This window comes from Barbus barbus, assembly GCF_936440315.1.
Source record: "Barbus barbus genome assembly, chromosome: 28".
NCBI classification, from domain to species: domain Eukaryota; kingdom Metazoa; phylum Chordata; class Actinopteri; order Cypriniformes; family Cyprinidae; genus Barbus; species Barbus barbus.
In genome coordinates this window covers 3,507,712-3,523,729 of record NC_136756.1, presented here as the reverse complement: position 1 = coordinate 3,523,729, position 16,018 = coordinate 3,507,712, and the positions used below count along the sequence as shown (strand labels likewise).

The window sequence follows — 16,018 nt, the reverse complement described above, 5'->3', positions numbered from 1 at the left end:
GTGCAGAATACATATAATTCAGATTTCTTCTTTTTTGTCTTGATGATAGTCCATTCCTGGCAGGTGCCTCAATGCATCAAAAACACGTTCCCTGAAAGAATAAGGAAAATACAAATATACACACAGAGTCCAGTGGCCTACTTCACCACGGTTTCAGTGGCTACCCTGCTAATTTCATCTCTTTTTTGCAGATCTTCATCACTTTTGGTAACTTGCAGTACATGGCAAAACTCTTCAGTTTTCTATTTATGTGATTACTTATTTTCTATTTATATAGGTTTTATTCTGGGTGCGAGATCACAACCCCAAACTGGACCAGTCAGCAGTGAGCAAAGACACACACACACACACACACACACACGGTATATCCTCTGTTTCCCTACTCCCTACTTGTAAATGCATTTGAATAAAATATATGTTTCATGACGACCTGAACGAGAAATGAATCCAGCTGGTGCTCTCCATGTGATTGGCTGTTTACTGCAGACCTGGATCAAACACTGGGTTGATGGAGAATGTTTTTATCGAGCATTGTGTGTCAACTCTAAAGCTTCACAGGGTGGGCAAGAACGTTTTACCCGTGGTGTAGGAGATGGGCCATTCTACAGAATTAGTGCAAAGTCAGAGTTGGAAACATCTTGAAAAAAATGCTAATTGTATAACACCCAAGGTACACATTTCTAGTAATTGTGGAGTTAATTCTCATATTGTATTTTCAGAAACTATTTGTCCTCTCCCCAAGTTTGTCACCGAAACATACTTAACTTAATTAGAGGGGTTATATTGACCTATGAAGATTTTCCTTACATCGACAGTTGAAGTCAAAAGTTTACATACCCCTTTCAGAATCTGCAAAATGTTAATTATTTTACCAAAATAAGAGGGATCATACAAAATACATGTTGTTGTTTATTTAGTACTGACCTGAATAAGATATTTCACACAAGAGAAAATAATAGTTGAATTTATAAAAATGGTCCCGTTCAAAAGTTTACACCCCCTTGATTCTTAATACTGTGTTGTTCCCTGAACGATCCAAAGCTGTTGTTTGTTTGTTTAGTGATATTTGTTCATGAGTCCCTTGTTTGTCCTGAACAGTTAAACTGCCTGCTGTTCATCAGAAAAATCCTTCAGCTCCCACAAATTCTTTGGTTTACCAGCATTTGTGTATTTGAACCCTTTCCAACAATAACTGTATGATTTTGAGATGCATCTTTCCACACTGAGGACGACTGAGGGACTCGTATACAACTATTACAGAAGATTCAAACACTCACTGATGCTCCAGAAGGAAAAACATGCTAATTCTAAAAACTAATTCTGAGGTAAATACATGACAATTACATTTTTAATGATATTTCAAGTGTGATTTATGAGATTTGTTGTATTTTGAATCCATTTTTCAAGGCAAAAAGTTGATCATGCTGATTTCAAAGTTAAGGGTTCATTAGTTTGAATGTACATTGAACCAAAAACATCATAACATCTCAGCTGATAATCCAGTATACTTTGACAGAACCTCCCATGTTTCAGTAGTGACAGCACATTTTCAGTAGTGACAGTAATGCTTTGGCAGCGACCACGTCATATTACAGAATATTAACTTGCATACTAAAACATACTAAAAATGCCATAACTACTAAACTTGTTTATTTCCCCCAAATATGAGGATTATGTGTTCCCTTTTGACTGTTTCGGTAGTGACAATTCCCCCCAAAGATGTCCGAAACAGCTCAAAGATTTGCTGCAGTATTTATAACACCGTAGTGGCTCACTGCAGAACTGGAGTCTGTCGCCGTCACACACATGTGCTGCCTTCTGGAAAAACACTGTTAATAAATATAGAAGTAAATCTGCTTTTAAAAGTGTTCCATGTTTGAACACAGTCAGAATGTGTGTGCTTTGTGAGACACTGTTGTCTTAACACAGAGAAACTGAATGTGCATGTACTAAAGCAGTGGTTCTCCACCTTTTTTGGTATTTATTATACTTACAGTAGGCTACCATTTAGACGTTTGGGGTCATTAAATACTTTGATTCATTAAATTGATTAAAACATTTTTTACAGTAAATGATTTAACAGTAAGTGCATTTGACAGAGTTTTGGTGATTTTCAGCGATGTTGAGTTTTCTGACACTGACCCTGTTTAGAATATATTCACAGGGGATTTATACAGTAAAGCTTGTTCTTCCTCTCCTGGTGCTCTTGAACACCTTTGCTGTGATTTTACCTCCACATTTTGGGTGGATGTTTTCAATTAGCTTTCAGTGAAATATTCTCATATTTATGCTGTAGTAATACAAAATACCCTGTTTTAAAAATATATATACTGAATTCCCTGTTTTCTGGCTGAACATGGTAATTTGGGTGGGTAAATATAATTTACACATGACATGTAAATGGAAGAAATGTAAATGTAAAGAATATTTTGAGAGAATATTTCAGAAAGAAAACTAGAAAGATGGGAAATGTATGCTGCTTGGTAGTAGTTACTATTGTAGCGCTGTCCTGATTCATATGTGTTCATAATCATTTTCAGCTCTATATAACAGCTATATAATAAGAACTGTTTCTTAAGCAGATTTCTGAAGGATCACGTGACACTGAAAGCTGGAGTAATGAAGCTTTAGCATTACATAGAAAAATATTTTCAAATGGTAGATTTCCTATTTTACAGATTGTTTTTAAGTCAAATAAATGCAGTCTTGCAGAGCAGAAGATATGTTTATGACCTCCTGTTTGAATGGTGGTGTGTAGTACATATTTTATTCATAACATATATTCAAAGCACGTATTTAGCCCATATAACAGCCCCTATATCATTTTAAAAACATTCATGATATTTGTTTTGACTGGAGCTGAAATATCATTATCAGTAGTTTCCCAAGGAGCAAAACAGTTAATATAAATTATATATATGTTGTTAAATAGAGAGAAACATTTTACATTTTTCTTGAAACACAAAATGAGCACTAGAAAAGTGCCAAGCATCAAAAGCAGCCCATATTAAATGTATAAGCAGTCTTTAATTGAAAAATACTCATTCTCATAGAAATACAATGTGTGGCGGGAGTGCGTGACAATAGACCGAAATGAGTGACTGTCACGCTCAATGCGTGATACTTGAGAGCCCTGTATACTACTGTATACACACACAGGCCCCCGCGGCGGAAATGACGCCTTAACACAGCCAGAATATAACATCCAAAAGAAACGTGTTCAAAACCCTTTCCGCCTTCCATATTGGACAGGGCTCAAAACGTGCGTCTGACGTCATTGATGAGTTCCCGTCGTCGCCGGGTTATGACGCGCTCAGAGATCGCCATCATAAAGTTGCAGCACATTGCTAAAGACAGACACGAGCGACATGAGCTCTTAAGCGACGTTATTCATGAGGTTATAACAGCCCGTGACGCGTGTTGTCGTTTAGAGCCGTTAGTGATTTCGTGTTCGCTGAAGGTGAGTGCTCGCGCGTGTTTTCTTCAGTTTCTGTGTGGGGTTAATGCATGTTTTATTAAATGTGAGTGCTGGTACTGTAAGACTGCTGCGCTTGACCGCTCTGTAAACATTCACGATACCAGTGTACTGTGTGATTATTGAGTGTTTCTGTACCGGTTTATTGTGTGCTGTTAGCAGGTGTTTCTGCTGCTCTCTGGGTCTTATAAACCTCAAGTACTGTTCAACTTCAGACACAAAACCAGCTAACCTTAATAAATAACTTCATGAACTCCGGCTCATCACAGAATCCCTTGCTCTCAAGATAAACGAGACTTCCTCCACTCTGCACTTCATCTGTGATGTTATATTCCTGTCAGGACATACAACATGGCCTCTAAAACTGTGTGTGTGTCTCTGTCTGTCTGTCTGTGTGTGTGTGTGTGTGTGTGTGTGTGTGTCTCTGTCTGTGTGTGTGTCTCTGTCTGTCTGTGTGTGTGTCTCTGTCTGTCTGTGTGTGTGTCTCTGTCTGTCTGTGTGTGTGTCTCTGTCTGTCTGTGTGTGTGTCTCTGTCTGTCTGTGTGTGTGTCTCTGTCTGTCTGTGTGTGTGTCTCTGTCTGTCTGTGTGTGTGTCTCTGTCTGTCTGTGTGTGTGTCTCTGTCTGTCTGTGTGTGTGTCTCTGTCTGTCTGTGTGTGTGTCTCTGTCTGTCTGTGTGTGTGTCTCTGTCTGTCTGTGTGTGTGTCTGTGTCTGTGTGTCTGTGTCTGTGTGTGTGTGTCTGTGTCTGTGTGTCTGTGTCTGTGTGTGTGTCTCTGTCTGTCTGTGTGTCTCTGTCTGTCTGTGTGTGTGTCTCTGTCTGTCTGTGTGTCTCTGTCTGTCTGTCTGTGTGTGTCTCTGTCTGTCTGTCTGTGTGTGTCTCTGTCTGTCTGTGTGTGTCTCTGTCTGTCTGTCTGTGTGTCTCTGTCTGTCTGTCTGTCTGTGTGTCTCTGTCTGTCTGTCTGTCTGTCTGTCTGTCTGTGTGTGTCTCTGTCTGTCTGTCTGTGTGTGTCTCTGTCTGTGTGTCTCTGTCTGTGTCTCTGTCTGTGTCTGTGTGTGTGTCTCTGTCTGTCTGTGTCTGTGTGTGTGTCTCTGTCTGTCTGTCTGTGTGTGTGTCTCTGTCTGTCTGTCTGTGTGTGTGTCTCTGTCTGTCTGTCTGTGTGTGTGTCTCTGTCTGTCTGTCTGTGTGTGTGTCTCTGTCTGTGTGTGTGTGTCTGTCTGTCTGTGTGTGTGTGTGTGTGTGTCTGTCTGTCTGTCTGTCTGTGTGTGTGTCTCTGTCTGTCTGTGTGTGTGTGTCTCTGTCTGTCTGTGTGTGTGTGTGTGTGTGTGTGTGCAGGGCCGATGGCGTCTGCCGGGGATGGCAGTGTGGACTCTAAAGCGCAGCTGAGCTCTCTGCTGGAGCAGTGGGAGAGAGAACAGCAGGGAGGCACAAACGAACTGCTCAACATACTAACCAGGTGAGAAATGCTGCACTGACCCCACACTAACACTTCCTGTTCCTGCACGTTAACCCCTGACCCCGCATCAGAGCTGCCACCGGACCTTAAATTCATCTGGCTGAAGTTCTGCTGTTGGATTCTTATGCATGAGAATTAGGGCTGTCCAGCAATTTCAATTTATTGCATGACATGCCGATTGATTAATCTCAATAATCACATTTCAATTGTCTTTTCAATTTGTTCAGACTTTACGAATGAGTCACTAAATCATTGAGTTACTCGATTTCTTTAAAACCATGGATTCATTTTTGAGTTTGCGAAATTGAACAAAACATACAATACTGAAAATATTGTGTGAAATTTGACACCATATTAACTTGTTTATTGGACTATTGTTTAAAGTCAGCATCACATTTAAAATATTTGAGTGAAAAAAAAAAAACACTATTGCTTGTATTGCTAAACTTTTTGGCTAGTAGAAGTTATTAATGGCTGGTAACCTAAAAATGTAGTTGTCAAATTGGCTGGTGAGTGAAAAGTTAACTTCAATCCCTGGTCATATCAGTGATGTGTTAATAGTTGTTTTAATCTCTGAAGGATTTCGGAGCTTGTTGAAAGGGAGACGGAGGAGTATCATAAGGCTGACCCTGACCCGTTTGATGACCGCCATCCAGGTGACTTGCACTCGACTTGTCGTCATTTACTGCTGTTGTCTCCTGGATTTACAAATAATAACACTGACATTTTCTTGTTTTGCTGTGAAGGGCGGGCAGACCCAGAGTGCATGTTGGGACACCTGTTGAAAATCTTGTTCAAGAATGATGATTTTATGAATGCGGTAAGATGGATGCATTATCATCTGATGCTTTGAATTGAGACTGAATTCACATTTCCATCATGGATTAATTACATCTCAGTAGTGGGTACCAGCTCAGTGCTTAACAATGCACAGCACACATTTATCCATTTCATGTGAATATTGTTGCTACAATAATTAATATTATAATTAGCCTATAAATGTCCAATGCCAGTCCTTGTGAGTGTAGTTAACATTGACAGTTTGGAAAATAAAATATTGATACCAAACATTAAGTAATGCAGGACTTCATTAAATAAAAGACTAAAATAATTATGATCTTGTTATTTTGTTTTAATAATATTTTGACTGGGTGCTATAGACTGTATAAAGTGTCTAGAAGTAGAGATTTTTGTATCTTGTCTATATGTGAAGGGCTGCTTAATGTCTCTCAGCAGTTTCCAATTTTATTCTTTAAAAGCGCCTAGAAGTGGTTTACTTCTTACCTTCCTGGCAATCACGTGCACATGCTTTATCTTCACTACAGAAGCTGTGCTTTAAGCCAAGTCGGTCTATCTAACAGAAAAAAAAAAAAATGTACAAATAAAATTGTACGCTGCCTTTGCCATAGCATTTATTAAATATGCTTTGGTTCTTTTTAAAGCTGCAAAAGTCATTCAGTCAAGAGAAGTGAGTGATTTTTATCTTTTGTTCTTTGATTAATATTGACACACACAGCAGATATATTAGGCTGCTGTTTCTTTAAGACCAAATCTGGGATCCAATATACACTATATTGCCAAAAGTATTGGGTCACCCCCTTCTAATGAACACGTTTGACTACTTTAGTAATTTCTATGAGTTTCTATGAAAACTCATCACCAAACACCAATGATTTGTACATAAGGGTACTGTCATTTTAGACACTTTCAAAGCTGTTGCAACAGAGATGGAAATACAGTTTTTAAATACATGAATTGTTTCCATCTTTGTAACCACAGTTTGTAAGTGTCTTTTTCTGTTCTAAAGAAGGGGGTGTCCCAACACTTTTGTCCTTATAGTGTCTATACAAGTCATTGGTGTTTGGTGATGAGTTTTTGGCTCAAGCTCTGCATATAAAGTCACACCAGAGGGGTTCAGCTGGGATCAGGGCTTGTCTTTCTGCAGACCAGTCCAGTTCTTCCACACTGATTCAATCAATCATGTCTTTTTGAACCGTGTCTTATACACAGAGACACTGTCATGTTAGAATAGAAAAGGGTCCTGTCCAAACTGTTGCTATAGAATTAGAAGCACACAATTCCCTAGAATATCATTATATGCTTAAACATTAAGATTTGTACTCATAGAAATGACTAAAGTAGTCAAACATGTTCATTAGAAGGGGGTGACCCAATACTTTTGGCAATATAGTGTAGTTACAGATCTTATTTTTTTTTATTTTTTATTTTTTTTTTTTTCCAAAAGTTACAATCTCTGAAGACATAACATTTACATTTATTCATTTAGCTGACGCTTTTATCCAAAGCGACTTACAATTGCTATATATGTCAGAGGTCGCACGCCTCTGGAGCAACTAGGGGTTAAGTGTCTTGCTCAGGGACACATTGGTGTCTCACAGTGGATTCGAACCCGGGTCTCTCACACCAAAGGCATGTGTCTTATCCACTGCGCCATCACCACCATAACTGACTGTTGACATGAATACTCACCCAGACAGATGTTTTAGTGCATATGTGATCATTCCAAGAGCAAAGAGAACTTAAGTTCAGTACTTGTGCATTTCTTTATCACTTCTATATGCCAGTAAATACACAGTCCTGCACAGACCTATTTAATTACCTTTATATGATATTTGATTCATTATTATTGTCACGCGATAGAAGTCATCCTGTTGCCCTACAAATATATTTTGATGCAGTGTACTTATGCTGCTGTAAGTAAGCCAAGCAGCCCTCTTTGGTTTGTGATCTTGAGTATTTGGTTTATTTTTGTGCTTTAATAGCTTGTGAACTCATACGTGATGAGCAGCCGTGAGGTGGCGCTGAACACCGCTGCATGCAGACTGCTGTTGAACATCATGCCTGGCCTTGAGACGGCCGTGGTCTTTCAAGAGAAGGTACTTTGAGTCTTGTATTTCTCTCTTCAGAATCAGATCATGGGTTGTGTAGCCTCACAGCTGAGTGTAGGTTTACATGTGTGTTTGTGTCCATGACAGGAAGGGATTGTGGAGCGATTGTTTAAATGGGCTCAGGAGGCAGAGCAGCCGCTCCGAATCTACGCCACAGGCCTGCTGGCAGGAGCCATGGAGAACCAGGACATCGCCGCCAACTATCGTGAGGAAAACTCTGTGCTGGTGAGTCCAGCAGCAATGCATGTCTAAACGCTTGAATAAATCACCCTATGACACGTGTGCATTAGATCTGTGACCGCTCTGAGTCTTAGCTAGGGGTGTGCGATATATATCGTCTGCGATATCATAATTGTTGTTAAACCCTTGAAGACCCATGGCAGATTATTGTTGAAGTGAAACCAAAAAAAGTTATACATGTTTAAGTTATGAAAATGATTTATGAACAATATTGTATATAAAATATATATTTTATGAAACATGTTAAACTCTAAACCTGCTAGAAAATCAAAGCCATAAATCTAAACAAGTTGCTCCACATTTGATGTTGATATCTCAAAAAATGAGCTTTCAGTAAGATTTTGTTGGGCGCAGTACCACATTTTCCCCATTAGATGCCAGCAAAACTCTGCTGTTGCACACAGTGCTTGGGTTTGTGATTTACAGTTTTTCTCTCTCAAATATTACTAGAACACATACGAGCAAACACAATTTTTATGACACACATACAAACCACACTCCGACATCCATATACCAACACACCCACACAATTATAGCTGCATTATTTATCCAGTTGGCTCTATAATATCGTCGCTGTCGGGCAGAATCCTCGCATCTCCAAATCAATTTCAGGAAAAAAAAAAACGGCATTTTTTTTTTTTGAGTTATTAAACATTGTATCGTTAAAGTTGGTATTATACCTTATATTGCTATCATATACTGTTGAGTACCAACATTAACACAACATTTCCCCAAGATCATGTTTAATCGGAGATACAAGATTTATGACTTTGGAGCAGGGAGGTACGAAGTTATGCGGTCATTGATAAGAGTGGTACGGACACAGACGTCGCTGCTGCCAGCAGTGTTCATCAAAGTCTGCTGTCACGTTGAGCCTTTTGACAAGAGACAAGGCTTTAAGAGCTAATCAAAGCTAATGACTGTGGTTACATTCATCTTCCTAAACTCTATTTTAAACGTTAGAGCTATGAGTGATGCAATACCAAAATAAAACGAGTTGACTAGGCTGTCTAATAGGTGCAAATTAGCCTAATCTGCTCGCAAATTTACCTTCGTGGCTCACGGGCTTCCTTCTGCACCGAAACATTACAGCTATCGATTTTTAACAAAACAGGCCTACTCGAATGTATCTAACCTAACTATTTTCACTCGTTATTGTCTAAAAAACAGACGGAGTTATCCAAAGATAGGCGTACTTGGCGCCAGTAGACAGTTTTATCTCGATCAGTTTTTATTTTATGGGAGAAAAAAGGGCTGTTATGTATAATATACAGGTGCTGGTCATAAAATTAGAATATCATGAAAAAGTTGATTTATTTCAGTAATACCATTCAAAAAGTGAAACTTGTATATTAGATTAATTCATTACACACAGACTGATATATTTCAAATGTTTATTTCCTTTAATTTTGATGATTATAACTGACAACTAATGAAAGTCCCAAATTCAGTATCTCAGAAAATTTGAATATCAATTAAGACCAATGCAAAAAAAATATTTTTTGAAATGTTGGCCAACTGAAAAGTATGAACATGAAAAGTATGAGCATGTACAGCACTCAATATTTAGTTGGGGCTCCTTTGGCCTGGATTACTGCAGCAATGCGGCGTGGCATGGAGTCGATCAGTCTGTGGCACTGCTCAGGAGTTATGAGAGCCCATGTTGCTCTGATAGTGGCCTTCAGCTCTTCTGAATTGTTGGGTCTGGCGTATTGCATCTTCCTCTTCACAATACCCCATAGGTTTTCTATGGGGTTAAGGTCAGGCGAGTTTGCTGGCCAATCAAGAACAGGAATACCATGGTCCTTAAACCAGGTACTGGTAGCTTTGGCAGTGTGTGCAGCTGCCAAGTCCTGTTGGAAAATGAAATCTGCATCTCCATAAAGTTGGTCAGCAGCAGGAAGCATGAAGTGCTCTAAAACTTCCTGGTAGACGGCTGCGTTGACCTTGGACCTCAGAAAACACAATGGACCAACACCAGCAGATGACATGGCACCCCAAACCATCAATGACTGTGGAAACTTTACACTGGACCTCAAGCAACGTGGATTATGTGCCTCTCCTCTCTTCCTCCAGACTCTGGGACCTTGATTTCCAAAGGAAATGCTAAATGTACTTTCATCAGAGAACATAACTTTGGACCACTCAGCAGCAGTCCAGTCAAGACGCTTCTGACGCTGTCTCTTGTTCAAGAGTGGCTTGACACAAGGAATGCGACAGCTGAAACCCATGTCTTGCATACGTCTGTGCGTGGTGGTTCTTGAAGCACTGACTCCAGCTGCAGTCCACTCTTTGTGAATCTCCCCCACATTTTTGAATGGGTTTTTTTTTTCACAATCCTCTCCAGGGTGCAGTTAAACCTATTGCTTGTATACTTTTTTCTACCACATCTTGTCTTTCCCTTCGCCTCTCTATTAATGTGCTTGGACACAGAGCTCTGTGAACAGCCAGCCTCTTTAGCAATGACCTTTTGTGTCTTGCCCTCCTTGTGCAAGGAGTCAATGGTTGTCTTTTGGACAACTGTCAAGTCAGCAGGCTTCCCCATGATTGTGTAGCCTACAGAACTAGACTGAGAGACCATTTAAAGGCTTCTGCAGGTGTTTTGAGTTAATTAGCTGATTAGAGTGTGGCACCAGGGGTCTTCAATATTGAACATTTTCACAATATTCTAATTTTCTGAGATACTGAATTTGGGACTTTCATTAGTTGTGTTATAATCATCCAAATTAAACATTTGAAACATATCAGTCTGTGTGTAATGAATGAATCTAATATACAAGTTTCACTTTTTGAATGGTATTACTGAAATGAATCAACTTTTTCATGATATTCTAATTTTATGACCAGCACCTGTATAAACTGTAATTATATAATTCATATAACTGAATCATGAATAACCAGTGTTTTGAGGACATTTACCTCAGAGGACGTGTTGCTCGACGAGGATTCGTTGCGACTTTCAATCTTGAGGAGACATGATGCCGCGAGGCTCCCGCGGAGTGAAGAAGTGGTGGAGACTTCTCAGACAGTTGAAGTGTCCAGTGGAGTTAAGAGATTTGCTCTCAAGCTATTTTCAACACTTTAGATTGGTTAATAATTTGTAAAAATAACAGACCCATGTGGGGACTGACCAATAGCATCGATTTGTGAAAAAATATTAAATTGACAATTTGGACACAGGAGGTTTCCGCCCGACAGCGACGATATGCAGGAAACAGGAATAAAGCGAGTATTTGAACAATTAAATCCTATTAACAAAAATTGCATCATTTTAGTTAAACGGCACTGCGATTTTAAAAATAGCAGTTTCAATGGGGACACTTTTGTCCAAAAGGTCCTGAGAGGAACTATTTTTTGGTACCTGGTGCAAAATAGATTTATTAAAGGAAATGGGGGTGAAATTGTAAAATTCCAATAAAAATACACACCTGTGCCAAAATTTATGCAGCTGCCAAGAACACAGGCAAAATGATAAAAAAAAACTACTGAAAAGAACAAAAATGTCCAAAAGGGTTAAACTAGTAGTCTAGAAGGTTAGACTAGTGCGTGTATGCATTGAGTGTTCTTTCACTGCATGATACAGTCTATTAAAAATACATTTCATATCATGCATATCACACGAAGAGGGTGTTTCTTTTCTCCAAAAATCAACATAATTTCAAATCTGATATTGATTTAATACAGTTCAATAAACAAGAAATTAATATTAAGAGACTTGCGTTTTAGACCCTATTGCCTGTTTTTGCTCTTTCACCAACTAAAGTAATTCCAAACAAAGACACAGTGCTGTTTTGCATCTCTGAGCAACGTGACGGTGATTCGTTCCTGAATGAATCAACTATTTAAATAATTTGGTTCAATCGCAACGACTCTCTTATTAAAAGTGAATTGCTGCCACCTGCTGGCAGTTTTAATTTCACATTTAGTGTCTCTTTTTGTTTTTATTTTTTTAATAATTTCAAATGTCAGTATTCAACATTTTGTTTAAAATATAAAGACATTTGTAACTGCAGGTTAAAGCATCCCATGTCCCTCTAAGCTGCATTAAACATTGTGTAAATATATCTAAATGCCACTTAGGGATGGCTCGATACCATCATTTTGGCTTCGGTACGATACCAGAATGTAATACTTCGGTATTGATACTAAATCGATACCATAGGTGACAAATAACCAGCCTCAAAGATAAGTGAATTGAAAACAATTGTATTAAAATAATAATAAAAACAGATGAATTTCTTAATACCTTTTGTAAATAAAACCTACCGGGAACATGGGTTACATTTTGATGTTAGAGAAAAAAAATATAACTGAATACATTGAAAATATGTTCAAATCTTCTTATCTCTTCAGTGCAAACAAAATGTCTCCATGTAACGAACCTCCTGGGATCATAGGTTACATTTTGACTTAGTTTGAAGAAAAAAATACAACTCGAGTAATGCAGTTAATGCAACAAATTTAGCTTTATTGTAAAGTGCCAACCTGTATTGCTGTTACTGTTGTTTTTTTTGGCGTAGGCATAACCATAGATATAACTGTATTTCCATAGAAACCAATGCATGTTCCGTAAAACGAGTGCTTAAGGACACACAAAGCCGATATGAACCGTTGTGATGCGCTGTGCAGACAGTCAGTTACTCAAATTATATTCATCCAGATATGCACAAAATCAGATTTGGGCTGAACAAGGCTTAAGATATCAGCATAATAACGCACTCAAGCAAAATATTGTCTAATCATTATCGATAAATACCAGAATATCTATTTTTTTTTTTTTGTCTATTGCACACCCCTAACCATGCTACAGCGCACATTCAATCACAAATGCATGAAGCGCACACTAAAAAAACAGCGCCTGCTTACTGGACTAAGTTATCCTTATTAATTACACTGTCGAAACACACAAGGTTTACATATAGTTGGTTTTGTCTAAAGTGAAAGTAAACAGTTGAGAGGGAAATGGATGAACGCCTGTATATGACGTGTGTGCAAGCATCAGAACTAAACATGCTGCTGGTTGTCATTAAAGGGATAGTTCACCCAAAAATTACATTTCTGTCATTACTTACTCTTTGTTATCACAAACCTGTATTTTCTTTCTTGTGCTGAACACGAAAGACGTTATTTTGAAGGATGTGGGTAACCAAACAATAGCTGGTCCACATTGACTTTGATGGAAGGAAGAGAAATGCTATGTAAAACAAACAGTTGCTTGCCCCCAGTGACTTCCAAAGTAACATTCGTGTTCAGCAGTTGTTCTCAAGTTGAGAGTGAGTATGATGGTATAAAAAAACACTGACAGACAGATGACAGAATTTAAATTGTGAGCTGTCCCCTTAATCTTAATAAAACAGCAAAATACAAAAAGAGAAAACACTCGCGGCTCATGACCGAATAACTTTAATACAGCTGCTTTAATATGATTCAGTGTATAATTTATACAGTGACGTGTATTTAGTGTTTTATTTTATGTTCATTCAATATCTCGAATGCTCCTGCTAAATACACCTACTGTACCAGAAAAATAAATCAGTTTTATTTCTATATTGTATTTGTAATGTGTGTTTTTGTTCACATATTTCAATAACACAGATTATCTTCTCCCACTTTGACCTAAATGTCTGCCTTTTTTTTTTTGTTGCCTTGTTAGGCTTTGTTTTATATTAAAACCCACATGACAGAATCTTGATAAAATCGTGATCTGATATATTTGCCATATCGCTCACTCCTAGTCTTAGCCATACAGCTGTAAATAAATGCCACTCATTTAGCTTTGTATGTTGAAATTAATAGTATTGAGTGACTATAAAGATGAAAAAAGCTAAATTAAAGCTTGGATTTGGTACGGATGTCTACAGTTTTTGCTTTTGAACATCGTAATACATGAAGAAGCGTAATACATTTGTTTGATATGGATGCAACTTCATATTACATGAGAGGAAAGACTGCAGGCAGTGATATGAGAGAAGCAAAATTAGCACAGCGATGGAGAAAACGTGTTGCCTATTCAGTTATGCTGATGAGACGTCATTATTTAAAATCATTTGAGAGCAGAATGACGCCATTGGCCTGGCACCAAGTTTTGCAGGGATGAGTGCACTAAATAGATGATAGTCCTAGATATTGATCTTGAATACAACGATAGTCCTAGCTACAATTAATGGTGTTTAATGTGTGTAAATATAAACATGTTTGTGGGCAGAATACAGTCTTGACTAAGAAGCTAAGAATGTTTTCGATGTTTTAACTGATGCTTTTAATGCTATTTAGTGTCCATATAATTGAACAAAAGCTCAAAATCAGTGTTTGTGTCACAGGTTCCTTTGATGCTGCAGAGACTGAGGGAGCTTCAGGAAAAGGAGGCAGAGAACAGGAAGGACAGTAAGCGTCCAAGCAAGAGTCTGGCTCCGCTTCTGCCCCTGGACGAGGAGGCTGTGGACGGAGAGTTCGCTCCTAACGCTCACACCGAGAATCATGACTCGAGGAAAACCGACTCTGATGCCGAGCTGCAGCCGGTCTCTGCTGCGAGGAGCGTGGGGAGAGGGAACACGGGCATGAAGGGCCTGATGAAGCCCGCTGCAGCAATCCCTTTAGAGCTGGACGAAACAGACGGACCCGTGGAAGGCTTGAGGAACTGGAGGAAGAAGGAGAACGGTGGCAAAGTAAAGCAGAAGCTGAACTTCTCGCTGGCAGAGCCGGAGCGCAACTTCAGTGAGCTCTCCAACAGCAGCTGGACTGAGATGAGCCCGTGGGTGATCGGAAATAACTACCACCTGTATCCGCTCACACCTGGAATAGAGCAGCGCCTGATCCTCCAGTACCTCACCCCGCTGGGGGAATACCAGGAGGTAATGTCAAACACGTTATATATAGGAAGACTATTTAGGGATGTTATGATATTATCAATATCGCGATATCAAAACTGTCTCGATATTATCGTGGTCACATGGCGATATGAAACGAAAGGTCTTCCGGGCAAAAAAGTTTTTAAAATATTTGTTTTGGGCCATTGTGCTAACAAACTCAAACTGAAAGCACAATACGCTTAATCCCTTCATCAAGTCTGTTTTCGCTGCGTGTTTTAAAGCGAAGCACAGGCTTCATTCAGTTTATCACAGGTGCTGTGAGTTGGGAATGCAGCTAGGCTTTATTTTCACAGCAGATGATCAGCATTTCACTAGATGTGTAGCGAGATGTGTTTTTGTAAGTCTGTTTTCACTGAAGCTGGAGTTTTCCTTCAAAATAAAAGCTCTACTGCCTTGTCCATCAAAATAAAATCTTAAAGTGTAGTATGAATTACTGACAGCTAGCGGTTTAAATGCAGGCCAAATTCAAAATATCTCTTTCAAGTGTAGAAATTAGGAAAGATGTATTGTAATTTCCACACTGTACTGTAAAGCAAAATAATATACCTATGAAATATTAATTTATTTATTTTATAGTGCAATTGTTTTACAATGTATGGCTATTACTGTTGTTGTTGTTACTGTAATTCTGATTTGTTTGGCTTCTAAAACACCAATTTAGACTGAGACAGTACAGGTGCTGGTCATACAATTAGAATATCATGAAAAAGTTGATTTCAGTAATGCCATTCAAAAAGTGAAACTTGTATATTAGATTCATTCATTACACACAGACTGATATATTTCAAATGTTTCAAATGTTTAATTTTGATTATTATAACTGACAACTAATGAAAGTCCCAAATTCAGCCGGCTGTTCACAGAGCTCTGTGTCCAAGCACATTAATAGAGAGGCGAAGGGAAGGACAAGATGTGGTAGAAAAAAAGTGTAAAAGCAATAGGGATAACCGCACCCTGGAGAGGATTGTGAAACAAAACCCATTCAAAAATGTGGGGGAGATTCACAAAGAGTGGACTGCAGCTGGAGTCAGTGCTTCAAGAAGCACCACGCACAGATGTATGCAAAACATGG

General features: G+C 38.7%; 1 protein-coding gene across 3 annotated transcripts in view; it reads left to right on the top strand.

The window, feature by feature from the left end:
* Positions 1-1,186: 1,186 nt before the first annotated feature.
* Positions 1,187-16,018, top strand: part of LOC306848228 (DDB1- and CUL4-associated factor 1-like) — a 36,887-nt gene continuing 22,055 nt past the window's right edge. The window contains exons 1-7 of one of the 3 annotated variants that reach the window (XM_079382644.1): positions 1,187-1,325; positions 4,808-4,928; positions 5,508-5,584; positions 5,675-5,748; positions 7,712-7,825; positions 7,925-8,062; positions 14,398-14,928. In XM_079382644.1, the coding sequence (XP_079238770.1) occupies positions 4,813-4,928; positions 5,508-5,584; positions 5,675-5,748; positions 7,712-7,825; positions 7,925-8,062; positions 14,398-14,928 (1,050 nt within the window). In that variant the 5' untranslated portion in view covers positions 1,187-1,325; positions 4,808-4,812. Of the gene's footprint in view, positions 1,326-3,299; positions 3,461-4,807; positions 4,929-5,507; positions 5,585-5,674; positions 5,749-7,711; positions 7,826-7,924; positions 8,063-14,397; positions 14,929-16,018 lie in introns of those variants that run through there. The other 2 variants (XM_079382643.1, XM_079382645.1) reach the window with 2 other exon arrangements.